Genomic DNA, 20,761 nt, shown 5'->3' on the forward strand with positions numbered 1-20,761 from the left:
TTATCAAATCGAGCTGTCAGACTATCATTTTAAGTTTACTGAAGACTAGGGTTTGATAATACAGATTCGTTTTTTTCTGATTTCCTAGTTTGCGTAAGCGGTTTCTACGCCAGTAAAGAAGAAGAACAGTTTCAACATATTTGAATTAAAAACTTACGGACTCCAGGAAATACTATGTGAAGTTCTCCAGGAAAAAAAATAATTTCATACTCGCCTCTCGGCAGGAAGTCTGAACCCTTTAAATATATTTGTAATATGAAATTATTCATAGGAAAGAAAATAACTTAAAACGATAGGCTGAAAGCTGTGCATTCGCTTAGATAATGCTCCAGCATTTCATCATCCTCCGCGTATGACCTGCATTCCGCCGAGTCTATTTTTTTGAAGGTGGGATTTAAGGATAGGTGCCCTCTTAGTCTCTAACATCAATACTTATCTTTGCTGATTTTGTCTCTCATATTTGAGCTCTTGTGATTATAAAGGCATTTTATATATCCGAGAGGACCTACAGTTCACGGCTTAAATTCATGACTTTGGTGAGTTCTAGTTAGCGTGGGTGTCAGACGGCGCACCTATTTTTTTATGTTTGCTTATTCAAAGTAGAGCGCTCATTGTTCAACTACGCGGACTAAAACCCATTCACTCTATTACGTTCTTTCTGAACCACTATTTGGACCTGATGAAGTTCATAAATACAAAAGGTTTTGTGCAACTTCAGAGACATCGCCAAGAAACTCTTGACCGGAAGCCCTGAATTCGTATAGAATCAATCTTCAAGAGGTTAATGAGGCGGGGATCTGTTAGCACTCCTACCGGAATTCCAATGTCATAACATTTGAACTTTATTAGTCGGCACATGTGGCCAAAATTCCATTCATGCCACATGCTTGTTGAGCAAGTTAGGTATTAACTCCACCAAAACAAAGCTATGTCTATTACATGTTTACCAATTAAATATCTATTTCTAGTTGCCCGGGGCATATACATATACTTGTATGTATATTCCCTCCTTATCAAAGTCTAGTCTTAGGATAGTGCCTGCTCTGGCTAGTTCATCAATGTATCCTATAATAGAATGATAGATCCGCTAAGAGTTCAATGCATTATTTCACTTTTTTCAATGGAAGAAACTTTAGTGATTTCAAAGCCGCTTGGCTATGTGTATCTTCTTCTTTATTCTTTATAGCCGCTGTTGTAAACTCGTGAACGTGCCAATCGCTTTTCCTTTTTGCTGCTTGGCTCCAATTAGAGATTCCAAGTGTACCCAGATCCTTCTTCACCTGGTCATTACAACGGAGTGGAGGTCTTCCTCTTCCCTGCTTTCCCCGACGGGTACCACGTCGAATACTTTCAAAGCTGGAGTCTTTTCGTCCATTAAAACGACATGTTCTAGCAAGCAATGCTGTCGTATATCTCCTACAGGCTCAATTGCCTACCCAACCCTAAGTAGCACAGGCTATCTCTATGCTATATACGTATAAATATACATATTTCTTATTGTAAATTCCTGTGACCTCCGCTTGCATGACACTGCAGTTGTCTAGTAGTCGGAAGACGATTCTAACATGTAATTTTTCTGAAAATACATCACGTTCCACTCTATCATCTAGTTTGGAGCCATTCACTTATAGCTCTGTCCTTGTTCCCCTCACCACTATCTCGTTCCTCCCTCGAAGGAACGGCAACATTAAGTACCGAATGAATGTTTAATTCAAAAAGATTATAATATTCTGTGGTATTGGGTAGAAACGTGAGCTTGCTAAGTATCCTAGTCTATTCCTCTCGTTACAGACAACTGAGGGAATCCCGGTCTAAGAATAGACTGCACGCCAGTTGCTAACAGAACAATGGCACTAAATAAATCAAGATCTCTCATTATGTGCTCAAGAGAATTTGGCTTCAATTAAATTACTTAAAGTAATTAAAGTCTGGAGGTTGCAAAATGTTTGTTTTTTCGCTAAAGTATTCACTCATAAAGGACAGATCGACATATATAACACCCTTGGCGACATTCGTGTTGACATATCCGCTCGCAGAAACGTGTCTTGTCTTGAAGACGAAACGAAGCTTTAAAAGAGATATAGGTTGCATTATTGCAATTGATTCGAAAGAAAAGAGAAAACATAAAAATGCTACTTTTTAAGAGCGCCTTTGGTCTTAACACATCCTAAATTTTTAAATTTAGATTTTGGGTTGGCGAACTGTGTAAACACACCAGCGACCGGGCCAAAAATATTTTTCCACTTCCGTCAAACTTCGGCGCCCTACTTAGAGACAACAACTTTGGTAATATAATATAGCGCCGTGTTATCAAATTCACCGTTGAGTTCAGTTGCATTTTGATTTCCCGTCAAACTCCAACTTTATTTTGTTTACTTTGCACTGTGAAATCAATCTGCACTTATAGCGTTAAAATGTGCTTTTAACACAATCTCATTACTTTGAAAAATTAATTTGCACAAAACACACACTCGCACACAAACACACACACACTTGCGCGCTTAGATAGCCAAATTTTCAATGCATTAGTGCCAACAACTAGAAAATGAACTTTTAAAGCCACCTCCAGCAGATAGGTAAGTGGTTTCTTGGCAATTTCGAGCGACGACCGTCTAAGTACAACTACAACACACTCCGCTCTTCTGCCAACCAAATTACGGCAAATTCATTAGCACACCTTAATTTCGCAAAACTTTCCACCTGCGTTGCTGCCCCCTGTCCGCCTGTGTAATAGTCGCAGGCGAAGGACAAGCGACCGAGTCCTGTCTGTCGCACACACCCTACACTATGTATAACAGAATAAACAAAAGCAACTACTGCTAGGCAAGCAACCGACATTCGTCTTTAGAGGAGCTACCTCACCAACTACAACACCACCAACACTGCTACCACTCATGCTAATGCGCCTTCCAGGTAGTCTAGCATTGAATTGGAAATTAATCATCGAGATAAAGTGACACTTGACGCCATGTGAATATTTACGATGTTGGCCCAGCACCGGCGCTATAAAAACAAACAGCACGGCGACAAGGAAATTGAAGCTAAACAAAAACTCACAGGCTTCTAGGCTGGCGATAATTACAAACACAACAACAAAAGTAAGGAAGTGCTAAGCACCGGCGGAAGTGTGAAAAACTTTCGCAATTTGTGTGGATTTAAGCCGGGAGCGATATTCTGGAAAATTTGCCGAGTTTCCATAAAAATTGTTGGTGTTCTTTCTAGGGAGTAAGTGCAAGATGTGACTCAATGCTTTCGCAGATCAAATAAAAGTGAAAAGTGAACTCCTCTATTTAACTATTTATGACCGAGGTAAATCGTTTAAAGACAACTAGAGAGATGGAATATGATGAACAATTTCGATCATATTAATCCTAAATTCGCATTCAACTAAGTTCTCGTTGCAATTTATATGAAGATTATATATTATAGATTATATTTTTATAGCCTTAATGATGGAGGCTTCTGCAGTACTAGATTCAATTCAACAAAAGGGGGTCTCTCATCTGAGGCTGTTTTCTTCCATTCATTGGGGGTGTTTTTTACGGGGCGGGTCCCAAACCCTGCGCACAACCCTGGGGAAGGATGTTTCGCCTTCTCAATTCAGCTCCCTTCAAGAGGATGTTTTTAGGCTTATCAGAGTTGATTCAATATTTACTAGGTTTGGTCTCAATATTTTCATTGATCTTAAATAAGATTTCAAAAGAACTCAAGCGGTACAATCTCACTTTTTCTGAAAAGTAGACGTGGTTATTGTCCAATTTTGACACTTTTAAAGCGCGTTGAGAGGATACCAAGGAGGTATAGTCTAAAAAATGTATACCCACTCAGTAAATTTGTTTTGTTAAATATGAACTCTTTTGCCACAGTAGTGGTGTCACTGCCATTTTTCACATTTTAATTAGCCTTAATGCGAACCTGATATATAATATCTTAATTTGAGACTTGGACTCTTCCTAGCATTCGGGTCTACATAACTGAACGCATCCAAAATATAAATAGTGAACCCATGTGCCTTCAATATTATTTGGAAATGTTTTGTAACTGAATTTACATATAGAACACCACATAGGTGGGTAATGGCGGTTGGTGAACACCGACTACACCACTTTTCAACTGGGAAGGAAGGTTCAAAGTAAACATAGAAAAAGATGCCTGGCGTGACTCTAAACATCAATACGAATGGCTCGAAAATGAACGATGGAGTTGGTTGGCGAATATACTGTCGAGAGTTAGACATAACCCCGTTAGGCTACGACCCAAAAACGAGATCTACATTGGGACACCCATGCATTGTCTATATGACGATTTAGAGGGAAGCATCCGAAAAAAATCAAAACCCGATGAAACGAGCTACCTGGGTACAAAACTCCAAAATCATGTGCAAACCGGTAGATCGGAAGTACAAAAAATTCTTATCAGCACTCCATAGAAGAGACTAGAGGAGCAAGGTCGGAATACTAACTGGTCACTGTCTGATGGCAACACTTGCAAAAGGTTCAGGTATTCTGGTATGAGTCTAGCATTGTTACGCTTCATACCCATAACATTAACGAAAATAAGTTGAGCCGATCCACAAGAGATGTTGAGTTCTATCTTCTTCGATGTAATCATCATTAACAGAGATGTATGGACGACTCGCATGAGACAAGTTCTTTATGAGCTCACGACCTTCACTGAATGATTTGTACCACTCATACACTTACAAGTATATCCATGACAAAATATGTTCTCCAAAATACTTTTGCAAAATTTGCAACGATTCCGTGGCCGTGATCCTTTTAGGGTCTTACAGCCGTTAAAACAAGAAAAAACTACTTTATCCTATGTAATATGTTGCGTAAGTGTAAAAAAGAGTGAACAATTCTTTACTGTTGTTGTAGCGTAGCGGCATTAGTTGCAGTAACAGTTCATATTTAGTCGACAGCTTTATTATGCCGTCCTTGAAGCCCTTGCTGCCCACTGTTTATATAAATAAATATTCAGTTGCATAAGTAGTAAGGAATTATAGTGCACCACGAAAGGCGAAGGATAGCCATATACTATAATCATCAAACAAACTATAATACAATCCACACAACAGCGACAAAATCTAACGTTTGCATAGTTTGTCAAGTCGTTTATCCAGCGTCGCTGTCGCTCGTGCTTTATCGTTAACAATTTGTACGCAGCAACAACAACAACAGCAGATGAATTAGTTGTGTTCGTCGTCGTTGAGCCCGGGGCACGCCACGTGTCCAATAAATACAATAAATTACACCGGACAGGTAATGCAGTTAACACCACCCAGCGACGCCGCCTTCGTGGGTCGTAGTTCTTAGCGTCTTCTTAATGAAGCGACAGCGGATGCAATTTTCGTTAGAGGTCATTAATTAAATAATGTAACAATTTGTATGTGATTTTTGTGTTCTCTTCTCTTTTCAAATTCAGAAGCGATAATAAATAGTTTGGAAGATAACTATTAGCGCGAGTCTATACTATTGTGACTAATGAGGGAGCTGGAGCGCTTACGTAATAATGCTGATAGTTATACGGCAGCACTTTGAGAAGGCAGTATGATGAAGAATGCAATTAAAACATTCACTTTGTAGCTGTCAAGCTGAAGTTTTGGGATTATAGGAATTTATGAATACAGTCCTCGAAAGTAGAATACAACTTATCATAGAGGAGGGCGTTGCAGGTTCGAGAATTTCGCAAGTCTGTGTGACTAAAGGAACTTTTCACGTCGGAAACATTTTGAAAACACATATTTTTAAAGAGCAGAGAAGATTTTGGAGGTTTCATACAAGTGTTGAAAATACCTGATTAAATAGTTAATTTCTCAGTAGGCAGCGAACGAGGCTAGGATGCCCGAAAAGAATAGGAAAACCAAATTTGCACGACAAAGAAGCACTCTTCATTCATGGACAACAAATATATTTTAACAATGAAACTCGATTTCTTTTGCATGACCACCACGGGCACGCTTGCAGAAGTCCAGACACTGAACCCAAAATTCGACTGTGTTCAAGCATAAATCGGCCGATAATGCTGCAATTTCACGTTCGATATTCGTACGATGTTCATCAATCGTCGCTGGCTTCTTGACATAGACCACAGACTTGCTGTAAATAACACTGTGGAACATTTTTGGGATTATTGTCTGGGGGGTGAGAAATTCCAAGTCAGGGTGATGGACTAGGTCAGTATAGTAAAACCCTCAAAGGGTTTGGCGTTCGTGTGTGTCAGTTTTTTCCATAACCTAGTACCATCACCCTGACTTGGAATTTCTCACCCCACAGATTAGCTGTTGTACGGTGTAAGCGGTGTCAAATCGCACGACCGAGGCGGCCAATTGAGTGGACCTTTTCGTGAGATAACACGTTCACCAAAATTCGTTTTCAATAAATCGATTGTGCCGCCGTCCTGCTGGAACCACATATTGTCCAAGTCCAAGTCGCTGTCATTCAGCGGTGACGATTCCCATTCAGAGTAATGGTCTTGATTATCACGGAAGAAGTACGGCTCAATGACCCCCCGGCCAATAAACCGCACCAAACTGTAATTTTTTCAGGATGCAATGGTGACTCATGTGGATTGCTACCTTACCAATAACACAAATTTTGCTTTTCTACGAAGCCATTCAGACAGAAATGAGCCTCATTACCGGATCATTTTCAAGTTGTTGCTCAACCTAATTCACAAACATACGACGATCCTGTAAGGATGTATGCCAAGATCTTTTCGCAAAATTAGCCACAACGATGTCACAGAGATGTCCAGCACTTGAGAACGACATGTAAGAGACTGATTTGGGTCTCCCTCAATTGATGCGCTAGCGGCAGCAATATTCTCAACACTACGGGCACTTCTTTGTCTCACTGGCAGGGGAACTTTTGTACTGTGCATGTGTATTCAAATTTGTCCACTAAACACTCAATTATTGATCTGACAAAACGATTATGACAACCATAATTAGGACGTAGTGCTCTTAAAGTTGAGGCCACTGGCTCCGACAAATTTTAATTTTTAGTAAATTTTCATAATTTTAATCTTTAAAACTAAAGAGAAATATCAAAAGAGCGGGAAAAATATGGCGTCCTTTGCTGTCCCCATCGATTTGCTTTTGAAGCGTCCCTATGATAAAACCTTGTAACAGCAGATTAAATGTGGATCAGTCCACTAGACAATCGATATATATTTATTTAGATAGGTGATATACCTATTGTTCAAGGAACTTTACCATAATTGTTATATGAGAATTATTTATATATAGTCCAAAGTATTTAGACTGATTTGTAGATTTGGGACCTAATATAATGTTTCGTAAATCAATTGCAAGCAACTGTTATCTAACCACTGTTAGGTGGAAGGTAGGTATTGTCATCACATGCACATAGCACAGAGGTACATAGTTCGATTATGTGGGGACTCTTAACAAGCAGAACACATGAATATTGTGAATGTCAGTGTTAAGGGGGGAGCCTGCTTTAGAGGCTTAAAAAATTCGATTTTTTTTAGGAGTTTTTTGGGAGGGAAAGAAATAATTGATTAAAGCGAAATTTCTACGGTTTATAGTTATATGTTTGAACATCATTCATAAATTTTGGATAGGAAAATTTTGGATACGAAATCTTTGATATTCTGCCTTTGGGAAGAAATTGCCCGATGCATCTCGCATGTGCATTTGTCGGACGGCGGGCAGGATGCAGATCGCAATTTCTAACGGAAATAAAAAATTCAAAAAGATCCATATTTTTTAATCATTTATTTTCTAGTTAAACTAAAAAAAAATCCAAAAAAGTTTTAAAATTTTACAATTTTTTTATAAATTGAAAAAAGTGGTTTTTGACCAAAAAAAGATTACTTTATGTTGTTTAAAAATATGTTCAAACTTGACTTTTCTTAGTTTTTCTAGTTTAAATAGAAGATAATTTAATGCCAAAGATAATAAACTTTGCCCCAATTTCATACGACGTTTAGTTTTTTTTCTATCCTTTCCGCCAATTAATCGTAAAAATTAAAAACCGAGAAATCGCGCGTCAAAGTTTTTGCTTTTTGCCCAAGCGCTTATTCATATGTATATTTATCTGTTAGACGCTCGGTCCCTATTTCCCTTCCAGCTTCGAAAATATTTCGAATTCCCATTTATAACTTTGGGGACATATTCTTAGATTATTTTTAAAGAGATTTAAGCAAAAACAAAAAAATCGATTTTTTTTAAGCTTCTAAAGCAGGTTCAAGTCTTTTGAAGTATACGGAAATATTTTCCAGCTTAGGTAAACGTAAGAAATTTATATTTCGAGCTATTGTATTTTTTTGAAACCTAATAATAAGCATTGAAAACCGACTAATAAGCATTAAGGTAAATAAATACTTGTAATTTCTCCATCTTGGAGTAAGAATACAATTTTTCAATTTTTAATTCCGATTTTGGAACTAAATTTTTAATCCAAGATGTTGGCATTAATTCGGTTTTTGGGATTACAATTTTTTTCAATCGTGTTTTTCGGATCACAATTTTTTTCAACCACGCATTTGGAACTAAAAATTTAAAAATTATTTTTAATACAAATTTTGGGATTACAAAAAAAAACAAAAACCATTTTAAATCTCTTTTCGTCATATGGGACAAAATAATGCAATTCGATATTATTATTATTTCAAAAATATAAGTTATAAGAATTCCAGCGCACTTGAAAAGCCGCATGCCACTAATTAATATTTCGCAAATAATATGCGGCATTGAAGCGCCAAAAACACAATATTCTTCAATATAAATTTTTTAAGCTTGCCAAAGTTTGCGGACAAAGTCACCGCGTTGGACGAAGCCTTTTTCTAAAACATGTGCACTAATTGATTTAAAATAAATCTAAACACATGAGAATACCAACAACAAAAACGAGACTAAGTAACTAAACAAATCTGCCAAAAATTGTTTACGGTAGGTAGCGAAAATCTGCTCGGATTGGAGCGGCGCCAAGCACAAGTGCAGCCAGCTAACCAAAGAGGCAGCCACAAGTGGAAACCACCATTGAAAATTATTAATTAAACTTACCGTCAGCGTTGATTTCCGTTGTGCTCTGCTGTGGACTCAGGAATACATACACTGCAACGAGAAAGAGAGAGAGTGACGGTGAGGAAAGTGAGTATGTTTGTAAGAATAGGAAATGCAATTAATCAACCCAGAAAATAACAAGGATATAGAAAGCAAACATCTGCTGGCAATTTTCACTGGCTGTGTGTTCGTGTTTGTATTGAAAATTCAAAAACAAAGAATTGAAAAAATGAAAAGAACTATAGAGCAAATTCTGCGAAGTGTTAGCGCGAGCTTTATGGCGTTGGACGCTTGCGGGAAAGCACACACAGACCAGGTGGCTAACAAGTAGAGAAACAAACCAATTGGAATGAAATTAAAAACACAAAACAAACAAAAAACGACAATAAAACAAAACAAGACAAAACGTTAACTTCGGCTGCGCCGAAACTCTAATACCCTTGACAGGTGCATTTTTTATAGCATAAAAGGGTACAAAAAGATTTTTTCCTGATTTTGATCGGTCAGTTTATATGGCAGCTATATGTTATAGTGGTCCGATCTGAACAGTATGTTCGGATATTGTAGCGATACCTCAATATATTAATTTACCTTGTCAAATAAAAAAGTTTTCCATAGATGGACTTGAGTTGAAACGATCACTTCATAGGGCAACTATTGCTATACATAGATGTCCGATATCGGCTATTGCGACAAATGAGCAGCTTCTTGGTAACAAAGGGACGGATGCAAAATTTTAGATCAAAATGTCGAAATATGAGGGACTAGTTCGCATCTATTCATACGGGCGGACAGATAGACAGACATGGCCCAAGCTCGTAATTTACATATATATTTGTATTTATATTATGTTTTTATTATTAGGTTTCCGACGACACCCTGTTCAGGTTGTTAAAAGGAACACAAATGGTGTTGAAAATCGAAAACTCATCAAGCGTAACAAAATTTGTACAAAAAAGCGCTGTTGAACCCAAACAACAAGCTGTTTGTTGTCAAAGTGGAGTATATGTATGTGTTGCGGGGTTGATTCCACGGAGATAAGTACAGTGGTCCTGATGTAATTTATTAATCGCTCGAAAATGGACGATGGAGGTGGTGCGGGAATTTACTGTCCAGAGTTAGGCATAAAGCAACCTTTTAAGTTGCCGGACCACTGCAGCATATTTCAAGCTGAGGTCCTTGTTATTGCGAAAATCGCGGAGCTGGCCTCTAATGCACCTGCAGGAAAGCAGCAATCAAGGCAGTAACCTCGATTCGCATATCGACAAGAAATGTCTTGGGAAGAAGAACCCAAAACTGTGATCAAAATTGGGAAACCTATGCATTGTCTATACGAGGATCTGAAGGGAAGCTTGGTAAAGAAAATCTAAACCCAATGGAACAAGCTGTCTGGGTGCAAAACTGCAAAAGTCATATGCAACATGGTAGATCGGAAGTACACAAAATTCCTATTAGCACTAGATAGAAGAGACTGTAGGAACATGATCGGAGTACTAACAGGTCACTGTCTGGTAACAACACACTCCCGCAGAGTGAGTATGATAGAAAAAACTGTAGGAAATGTCTAGAGCAAAGCTCCAGGGAAACAATAGATCTCTTGTACACTTGTTCGCATTTCGGATTACTGGGGTCCCCACGGTAGGATGCACTGGAGTAGGTAACGATAGTGCGGCCACAGAGTCTGTTAAATTACGCGTCTAGCCCAGACTTCCCAAAGGATTACTACTTCTCATGGACCTACTTAATAATTGAACTCTTTTTGATACCGCAAAAGACCAAAAATAGTCTATGCGTGGCTCATAGACTAATATAACTAAATCTGGTTTTATTTGTAAATGTTTCATGCTTTGACCATTCCGAACTTTGGTTCGTTTGGGGAACATAGCAGGGGCACAAGAATTAGCGTTCCCCAAAGGTTTGTCACTAAACAGTTTACGACTTCTGTCGAGATAGACTAAAAGCATGACAAAATGTCAGTAAATAACTGAAGATTCTACTATCCGAAAACTAACATAAAACTTAACCTAACGTTCAGATTAGTCGGTAATTCCAATTAACTCAATTACAGCAAAATTCATAAGAAACATTCAATTTCTCTCAAATAACTAGAAGCTGGATGAACGCTTTATCAGCTTTGAAGAACTATTGAGCTCTCATGCTATGATATCATCAGAGTTTTGTAGTAGACTGCAGATATCCAAAAATTAAAAATAATATCTAAAATTATTTAAAAGGGCTATTATTCAAGAGGAACAGTACTTATCACACAACTGTGGGGTCGCTTATTTTTTAAATATTGTGGTATTGAAATCAGTGGGTTATAAGCTTACAGACGATATTAATTATATAAAGGCAATGACAAACATTCAACTTGAAAGTTTAAAAAGCTCCACATTAAACCATCCAGCAAAAGAAAAAGTCGCCCCTACACATTCGAGACAAAAGATCAACACTGACGGCATTTGACTGGAAATGCCCAGGCGATTGAGGTAGACAACAAATGTTTGTTGTTACAACTGGATTTAGTGGAGCGACGTAGAAATCCCGACTGCTGCAGCCACAGGTGTACACCAAAAGCGTAAACGGAGCACACAAGAGACCCAACCATTGTGTTGGCGCTGCCGGTCCGTTTCCATGTTCTGTGTATTGTTTTGTGCCTGTTCGTTGGGCGTCAACATGGCAAAGTTGTTTATCAGTTTTAGGAAATATTTTTGGACCGAGTACACATGGCGGGCGTGTGGGCCTAACGGTATGGCTGCCGGTATATGTGTTTGTAATGCCATGAATTTAGTTCACTCAAATGCTGTGTTGTGTACATTACTCACACACGCACACATACATATGTACGCATATGTGTAGGGACGCTAATATTTAAAATGCGAAAACAGCGAGGAGTTTTAGAAAACATAGAATCCCGTTATGTACTTGAGCACTACAAGCGCCAAGTTAATTGGTTACGCAGCCAAAGCCGGAGTGTTTAGGTAAAAAAGACAACTACAGCAACAACTGCAGCGATAAAGCGGTCTCGTGGCAGGCAGTAAATGCACAGTTGACTATCTCTTGCCCACCAACCAACAGTTACGCCCACCACGCGGCCCTTGCCGGTTGCTCTTCATACTCTATCCCTTCCACTCCACTTCCAACTATCCACAGCCACTGGCGCACAGCTCTAATACTCGGTCGAGTAAGTTGCAATTTTTGAGCGGCTTAAAGTGTCGACAGCCCGCAGGCTGTTGCATGCCACTAAGTCTGCGACCACTACTGATAATAACAGTAAAGCTTTGGACTGTCAAAATGCTTATCGACAGTTGGTGCAATTTACCTGCGATGCGCATTTCTGGTGGCGATAAGTGTTTTGATGGCGGTCGCATTCAAAGTCAAAACAAAAACAACAAACAACGAAACAGAAATTACACGTTCGAAACCGGTTAGAGGTAAGCATATGCCGCACACTGAATGTCACGTGATAAGCTGCAACAACAGAAAAACTTAATCCTGCAACTTCGGCGAACAAATATGACAAACCCTGATGAAGGTCCGTTGAGATAAATCGAGCTGGAGGCAAAAACAATAAAACGGTTTTGAAAACATCGAAAGTATTTTGAGTCTTAAACTATTTAGTGACAAGTCTGTGGAGAACGCTACTCCTGGTGCTATCTGCTATGTTAATCAAATCAACTAAATTTCGGAAAAATCAAAGCACGAAGGATTTACATATAAAAACTTACTGACAGGTGATCCAAGTAGAGGTACTTTTTGTCAATAAGCTTTTTTTGTCATGTTATTTTTGTTCAGTATTGTTTGACATTTCATTAATATGTTTCGCGAGCTTTGCTCAACTTTGAGTCAACATAATCGGCCTACTGAGCGTGCTATTCGCAACATCATCGCACATCTTGAGACCCAGTATTCATCATTGGATAATATTCGTCCGAATAAACCACGTAATGAGGAAAATATAGCAGCCCTAGCTGAGGTGTGCACGAAAACCGTGGAGAGTCGATTCGGCGCCGGACTCGGACGGACTTATGGACTTGGCATTTTACGTCGAGATATTAAATTGAAAGCGTACAAAACACAGCCTGTGTAAGAACTGCAGCCTCTCGACCTTCCCAACTGACATCGCTCCGCTCTATGAAAAGTTCCAAGAACATCCGACGTTTCCGAGCCAAATTTTGTTTAGCGATTAGGCCCATTTCTAGCTCAATTTAGATGTAAACAAGCAAAATTGTCGCATCGGAGACGAAGAGCAACCTGAAAAGATTAAAGTGCTGCCATTTCATCTAGAAAAAACAACGGTTTGGTGTTTGGCTTGTGGGCCAATGGAATCATCAATTGATATTCCTTCAAAAATGATGTCGGTGAGAAAGTAAACATTAATGGCGACGCCGTGATAACCGACTATTTGATGCCTGAAATTGAAACTCGTGATCTCGGCGAACAAGATCATGTGATATCACATCGTTAGACTTTTTCGTGTGGGAATATGTAAAGTCTAAAGTCTATGCGGACAATTTCGCTTCAATTCAGGTCTTTCGGCGGTTACCAGTCGAAATGCTCGAAAGAGTTTTCGAAAATTGGACTCGACGGATGGACTATCTGAGTCGTAGCCACGCCCAACATTTTAAAGAGATAATCTACATCAAATAAATGCAATAGAATGTTCTTTCGAATGATAATTAACATTTCCCATTAAATTTGAAGTTTCTGTGTTTTTTCTTTAAAAAAAAGTAGGGAACCTCGGAATGGATGCCCCTTTATATCTTATTTGGGGGTGATTTTAATATAATATTCGCTATACTATATTCATTATAATCCATTCACGATATCGTCGAATAATGAATGTTGGATTCTTCAAAGCCCATTTTTGCCTAGCTTTCTCTAATAGCCAAAACCAGAAATATAGCTTCTAGTCATCGCAGTCAGCATCTTTCCTTTAGAATGCTCGGAAACCAAACTGTAAATATTTACCATATAGACAATAAGGTTAAGGGCGACATAATTTCACAGTATTTGGCTAGGGTCAAATAGAAGAAATAGAGGGAATAAATAATATAATATGTGTTCCGATTGCCTACACCCAACATTAGATATTGTCGCAATCACTTAATGATATATATTTGAAAATTATCATGCCATAAGTAAATAATTATAATATTATACATACATATATGTAAGAACATTTTCAAAACGCATCGGCTGCAAGCAAGAGCTATGTATAAGACAATTGACTTACATAAAACACCTTAAAATATCTGTAATCACAAGGATATATCTATGCACACCCTGCCCTCGGCATTATACCATCCAATCTATACTCGTGTATATCTTTGCAAACTAATTTATTGCTAAAGTGCCAATTTCTAAAACTTTTCACTTGCTGCCGCACCAAAAACGCCGCAGAACAACGTTCAATGGAAAATGTAAAATAATTTAGCTACAAGTAGGTGGAAGAAAAACTGAAACTTAAACCGAAAGTTCTCAAAGAAAACTCTGAACTTTTGCTACTAAAACGAAAAAGGCGTATAAACGCTAAGTAAGTGGCTAAGTATGTATGTATCTAACTGAGTATAGTGCTCGGCGAACCGGGCATTAGTGAAACTTACACCAAACAGTGAATCCCAGCGCGACCAGCGCTGTGACGATGAGCCCAATATTCGACACAACCTTCACGAAAAACGATGATGAATTGCTAAACGGTTGTGCGGAGCAAGTTTGCAGCAGCGTGTTTCCGCCCAGTATGGGGATCTGGAAGAGAAGAGAGTAAAAGTATTGATTATACAGGCATTGACAGGGCAAAAGTACAGCAAGTGGGGATACAATTAAAATATACATGAGAAAAACGGAAATAAGAAATTTGTAGAATAAAAAGAAAAGTTGTAGTTTTATCGGGGTTTAAGCAGAAAATAGTGGAAAACGATTTTTATAGTCAAATTATTTTGGCTTTTATGATTGTACTACGTGTATATAAGTAAGTGATGTTTTGCTAAAAAGACTAATATAATATACCAATACAAGTGCAATTTAAAGAAGGGATTAGTTTTACTTTCTCATTTACTTTTGTACTTATTTATAGTTTTATAGAAGATATTTGAGACAAGACAGCGGTTGAAAAATGAGACCGACGGTTTTTATACTCTAAATAGGGTATAGGTTTGCCACAAAATTTGTAACACCAGGAAGGAAACTCTATAAAATATATATATAAATTATCGGCGTGACAAGCTGAGTTGATTAAGCAATGTCCGAATGTCAGTCTGTCTGTTTGTCTATATATGAACAAACTAATCCCTCAGATTTTGAGATATCGCACTTAATTTTTGCACTTTTCATTTTCTTTTTAAAAAGCTGCTCATTTGACCGGGATCATAATAGCATATAAGCTACCATACAGACTGAACGCTCAGAATCAAATTCTGTACGGAAAAATTTTTTATTTCACAAAATATCTTCACAAAGTTCGACATGAATTATTGCCCCAGAAATGTTACACTATCCGAATATTTTTTTTAGATCGGATCACTATAGCACATAGCTGCCATGCAGATCTTTTCTGCTCTTTCCTCTGTCGTGACAAGGAGTGCCAACTCGGCGGTATTCGTCAAAATTATTGAGCGATTGCTCAACAATTGCAACAGCATATGCAACGATTTCATCTCTTACCTAGCATACTCGTGGTTAAGTTCGAGGTTCGAGGGAACGTTCTAACCAAATGTCAGTGAAACACCCTGCTTATTGTCCAAAAGTCTAGATTTTCTGACAAAAATCTCTCTATTCACGATCACGATCTTCCGACTTTTCGATGTAATTTTTGTAGTACGATTGATGTTATACTTCAAAAGAGCTCCCAGTATCGGCGATTTCTTTTGGAGACTTTTATAATGAGGTTTTAGAACAGGAGAACCCGCAGAAGAGACAATTTCAAGTTCGTTTTCATTGATTTCTCAGAGTGTGGACTCATTGCTCAAGTTATTTTTTCAAGATGTCTTTAGAATGTCAGAACGATTGTGGCATATCTGGAGTACTAAGGACTATATCAACAATAGCACTAATTGCCATTCAGCACAAAGCAGTCGTGGATATTGAAGGCAGAAGTGCGCTCTAAGACTCTGTGAAGCTGAGCATATGAAGAGGTCCGAACAAGGGCACTATGAAACTCTCTCCTCCTTCAATTGCATTCCGGTAAACTTGTATCCCTGCTACTCGTGACGGCTTTTTCTCTGCTCACATACCGAAGAGGAATATGTGAATGAAGAAGAGTCACTTGAGAAGAGGCGCAGTGAGCTTTTTCATGGATGGTCGAAATTAGGATGGAAATTGGGAAGAAGAGTTTTCTATAACTTAGCTTTGGGCTACCGCACTACTGTAGTGCTTTTCGGGCAGAAGTAGCTGCTGTTAAGATTGCTGTAGACTTACTGCTAAGAAGTGTAACCTTTTTCAGGGAATTGAGCATTCACATTCTCTGTGTGCTCAAAGTTAGTCAAGGAATGTCTGTTCTCATTAGAATCTGCATCAAGCTACTTCATCATCAGACTCGTTTGGCTGTCTTGGTCATAGCAAAATCGCTAGAAACTGTAAATCCGATGAACTAGCAAGAGGGGACATTCGCTAACATTCAAGTGCTTTCTCGCACTAGACCGGTTGACGACCAGAACATAAACAAGAAAAAACGTTAACTTCGGCTGCACCGAAGCTAATATACCCTTCACGGGTGCATTTCCTTTAGTAACTATGTGTTCAGTTTGTATGGAAGCTATATGCTATAGTTAACCGATCTGAACAATTTCTTCGGAGATTACATTGTTGCCTTAGAAAATATTCTATACCCAATTTGGTGAAGATACATTGTTAAATGTGAAAGTTTTCCATACAAAAACTTGATTCCGATCGTTCAGTTTGTATGGTAGCTATATGCTATAGTTAACCGATCTGAACAATTTCTTCGGAGATTACATTGTTGCCTTAGAAAGTAATCTATACCAAATTTGGTGAAGATCCATTGTCAAATGTGAAAGTTTTCCATACAAGAACTTGATTCCGATCGTTCAGTTTGTATGGTAGCTATATGCTATAGTTAACCGATCTGAACAATTTCTTCGGAGATTACATTGTTGCCTTAGAAAATAATCTATACCAAATTTGGTGAAGATACATTGTCAAATGTGAAAGTTTTCCATACAAGAACCTGATTCCGATCGTTCAGTTTGTATGGTAGCTATATGCTATAGTTAACCGATCTGAACAATTTCTTCGGAGATTACATTGTTGCCTTAGAAAATAATCTATACCAAATTTGGTGAAGATACATTGTCAAATGTGAAAGTTTTCCATACAAGAACCTGATTCCGATCGTTCAGTTTATATGGCAGCTATATGTTATAGTGGTCCGATATCGGCCGTTCCGACAAATGAGCAGCTTCTTGAAGAGAAAATGATGTTTGCAAAATTTCAAAAGGATATCTTAATATACCCTGTTCAGTGTATAAAAATTGATTGCCCTTAGCAAAGTTCATCAATCGTAATCATAAAGAGTTCTTACTGAACATTGTCCAGTAGAGATTTATGAGGACGCAAGTTGTATGCAGAAGAGTAAGATGAAAATATCCTCAATTGTCGAAGACTTTGAGGTTGAAACATCTCTGCTGTTCCAAGGTGTACTAATGAGTTGAGGAGTTTGTATTTGGAGGACAAAACTTAGCTGAACAAGACGTTAGAAGTATTTTGAAGTTTAGGCAAATACCTCAACGCTTACAAAATGTGTTGAAATTTACATGTAAGGAAACAAGTACTTCGCTGGACGGTCTCTAAAACTGTTAATCAACTGTTATTTAGCGATTCAAGTAAATAACCCAACTAATTACGCCACTTTTGTAAAAGCCAACGCTGTGATTCGCATACAAAACTTTCACCTTGAAATAATTTTTAAGCAAATAGAATTGTACACATTTAACGGGCACCTCGACCCGAGGCCAGTTGACCAACCCACCGCTCAAGGTAATTAAAGAGACAAATGATCGCTAATCAATGCGATGCCCCTTAAGCAACAAAAAGATCCGCTAAATATAACAAAAACGCATTAATTCCAACAAAATTAACCTCAAATTAACAAAACAATGTGGTGGAAAAAGTAAGCGTCCGCGGATTAAATTAATCTCTGCAAATCGAAGCAACCAAAGGCTCAGGGCGAAATCTCGCTTGCTGAAGACAATAAAAATTAAATTTGAATAACTTGAGGTTGAATAAGAAATCGCCAAAAGGAGATAATAAAAATAAATTGTTTACAAACAAATTGGGACAATTTATGAGTGTGGACATGGACATCAAACTGCCCAAAGGGAGAGAGAAATACTCGAAAAATTTACTTGTAATTGACTTTCGAAGGGCAGCCGCTTGAAATATAAACTGCTGCCAATCAAATCAGAGCCGCAATTAAAGAAAGCTTTATTGAAATCTAATTTATTTATTTTTATTTTTATCTCTTCCCTATCCACTTGTGGTTTGTCTGCTTGTGCTTGATTATTTGGGCTGAAGAAAAATTAGGAAAGCCAGACAGCTTAATAGCTGTGAGACAAAAGTGAGTAATGAGGAAGGGGGAGGTCACAAGTGTGAAACAGACAAAGTTAATCGCATTAGAGGGCATTTGAATCAATGAGAATATGGAAAATGAAAGCAAAAAGTTTGAAAAATATAAAAATGCAATCATAATGAAAGCGCGACAGAAGTAAGCAACTTAAAGCAAACAAAAAAAAACAAAAAAACACTGGGAGGCTTAAAGCAAACCTAACAGGTGGGGACTTTCAATGCGTATGTTTTTACTAAAACATGAGTGATTTGTGAAAAATAAAAAAAGTATTATACCCTAAACAGGGTATACCTTTAGAAAGCTAGTATTCTTCAAGCATAACCATAAATTTTTATTTCATATATGATGAGAAATTCGAATGGCACATGATGAAAGGTCGTGACAAGAAAGCATTGTAGAAACTGACATCGAACTTATGCTTTCGAAAGAAAGAAAAAAGAAGATAAGCTCACTTTTCGGAAGTCACATAGGCTTTTGTACCGTGGTTTAGCTCAACTGGTTACAGTAATACAACACACCAAGCGTAATGTGTATATTTTGCCGTACTCGGATCTAGAATCCCGTTTCAAAGGGGTCTTCCAATTCAAATACGCCAGAGTAGAACTGATAAGGAACATGCATCAGCTTCTTTGTAGAATATGGTAGGTCAAAAGCATGCCCGACGATTGGAGTTTAAGTGTGCTCTGCCCAATCCACAAAAAGGGATATCCCACAATCTGCGCCAACTACCGTGAGATAAGCCTCTTCAACATCGCATAAACGATTCTATCGAGCGTACTGTGTGAAAAACTAAGGCCCACCATCAACAAACTGATTGTGGCTTTAGGCATGGAAAAGCAACAACTGACTAGATATTCACCATGCACTGTTTGACAACACGAAAAGAAACCATCTTTATGCCGTTATGTCTGAATTTGGTGTCCTCGCCTGAATAAATTGACGTTGAGCAATACCAAAAGCTACGTCAGGGTCGGGAATGACCTTTCCGAGCCGTTCGATAGCAAACGAACGAGAGCAAGACGAAATACTATATATCCTTTCATCAAACAGTAGACGTATACGCGACTTGGCTACGTCACTGTTTACAGTCATAACTTTGAAGTCGTGGATAATTTTGTCTGTTGGAATCAGCATCAACAACAAGGTCAGCCTCAAAACTCAACGCAGAATATCTTATGCCTACAAGTGCTACTTCGGACTGAATAGGCAATTGAGAAGTAAAGGCCTCTCTCGATAAACAAAGACCAAATTCTACAAGTTACTCATCATCCTCGTCCTGTTATATGGCGCCGAGGCATAGACAATGACAAGATCTAATGCGCAGTGGCAACGGCGAGAATCGCATTTGATGGAGCGATGAGTTGGAGATATACTACGACATGGATATAGTTCAGTGAATTAAGAGACAAGGCTACAATGGCTAGGTCATGCCGAAATGGACGAAAACACTAAAGCTCTAAAAGTATTCGACCCAGTACACGCTGGGGGAAGCAGAGAAAGGTGGAAAAGGACCAGGCTACTGGCGCGCTTCGATCTTAATATATTAGGTAGGAGCAGTTCGAAAGATGAAGTTCAGCTAAACTTTAAAATTTCTTACATAAAATTGCAACCGATCTGTCGTAATATGTTGTCTCACTCTCCAATCAGCGTCAACCCAATCCTCGGATACTTTTAAAATATTTAGTGTATTTGAAATAAAGTCTAAAACGTTTTTTCTGCCAGTATTTACTCCCACACTGCTCAAAATCAATTCAGAAACATAAACAGCTCGAGTGAACCACTCATTCGCTCACTTACTCACCGTGCCACACTGACCACAGACACTCCAACGCTGAAGTGAGCAGCTTAAAGAGCACGCCTCGTGAGCTCAGTGAGTACTTGCAATAATTCATCATTATTATCTAATTTCAAGCTTCCATTTACATTACCTCTACCGCGCAAATGTGAAGGCACCGAATTAAATTAGCCGCAATATTTAAGAACGGACAGCCATTAGCCTTCATGGTGTGGCCAGCGCAACAGGGTGTTATGTAAATTGGACAGGTATTGTTTTGCGAGCATTGTGTGAAATACAAAAGGGGTGTGGTCGGGCAAGGATTCAGTTTGATTGTTGCAATGCGAGCTACTGATTTACTTTGCGATAC

General features: G+C 38.4%; 1 protein-coding gene across 1 annotated transcript in view; it reads right to left on the reverse strand.

Annotated features, from left to right (window-relative positions):
- LOC120771522 (nuclear pore membrane glycoprotein 210) overlaps positions 1–20,761 on the reverse strand; it is a 122,770-nt gene that overhangs the window by 11,744 nt on the left and 90,265 nt on the right. The window contains exons 22-23 of the mRNA XM_040099580.1: positions 14,641–14,782; positions 9,035–9,085 (exon numbers count right to left, since the gene is read on the reverse strand). Of these exons, the coding sequence (XP_039955514.1) occupies positions 9,035–9,085; positions 14,641–14,782 (193 nt within the window). The remainder of the gene's footprint in view (positions 1–9,034; positions 9,086–14,640; positions 14,783–20,761) is intronic.

This window comes from Bactrocera tryoni, chromosome 3, assembly GCF_016617805.1.
Source record: "Bactrocera tryoni isolate S06 chromosome 3, CSIRO_BtryS06_freeze2, whole genome shotgun sequence".
NCBI classification, from domain to species: Eukaryota; Metazoa; Arthropoda; class Insecta; order Diptera; family Tephritidae; genus Bactrocera; species Bactrocera tryoni.